This window comes from Egretta garzetta, unplaced genomic scaffold (genome assembly GCF_000687185.1).
Source record: "Egretta garzetta isolate BGI_Z169 unplaced genomic scaffold, ASM68718v1 scaffold597, whole genome shotgun sequence".
Lineage (NCBI taxonomy): Eukaryota > Metazoa > Chordata > Aves > Pelecaniformes > Ardeidae > Egretta > Egretta garzetta.
In genome coordinates, this window is record NW_009260353.1 from 97553 (window position 1) to 97906 (window position 354).

Genomic DNA, 354 nt, shown 5'->3' on the forward strand with positions numbered 1-354 from the left:
GGCGGGAGGCACGCCAGCCCGCCAGCCAGGGACAGGAAACACAGCAGGGGCTCCTACCTTACAATCCTCAGGACACGATTTCACCGAGTACTCCTCCGACTGTAAATATTTCTGGAGCATAACCTCAAACTCTTCGTATTTCTCCTGAGCGTGCTGGTCGTAGCGCTGGTAAGCCTGGACGCACTGGCTGCAGGAGCCTCCCCCCCTCAGCACCACATCCAGACTGCAGTTCAAAGTGTCCGGATTGGACAACCCGGCGAACAACTCCCAAAGTGTGTAGGAATTACAAAAGGAAAGGTAAAAAGCCGTCAGGTCCCCGCCGGGCGCCGGGCTCTGCCCCGCGCCCCGCGGCCG

The 354-nt window shown here is 59.6% G+C and overlaps 1 protein-coding gene across 1 annotated transcript in view; it reads right to left on the bottom strand.

The window, feature by feature from the left end:
• Positions 1-57: 57 nt before the first annotated feature.
• Positions 58-354, bottom strand: part of FAM155A (family with sequence similarity 155 member A) — a gene marked incomplete at its 3' end in the record, with an annotated part of 785 nt that continues 488 nt past the window's right edge. The window contains 1 exon segment of the mRNA XM_035898427.1: positions 58-348. Coding sequence (XP_035754320.1) covers positions 58-348 — 291 coding nt within the window.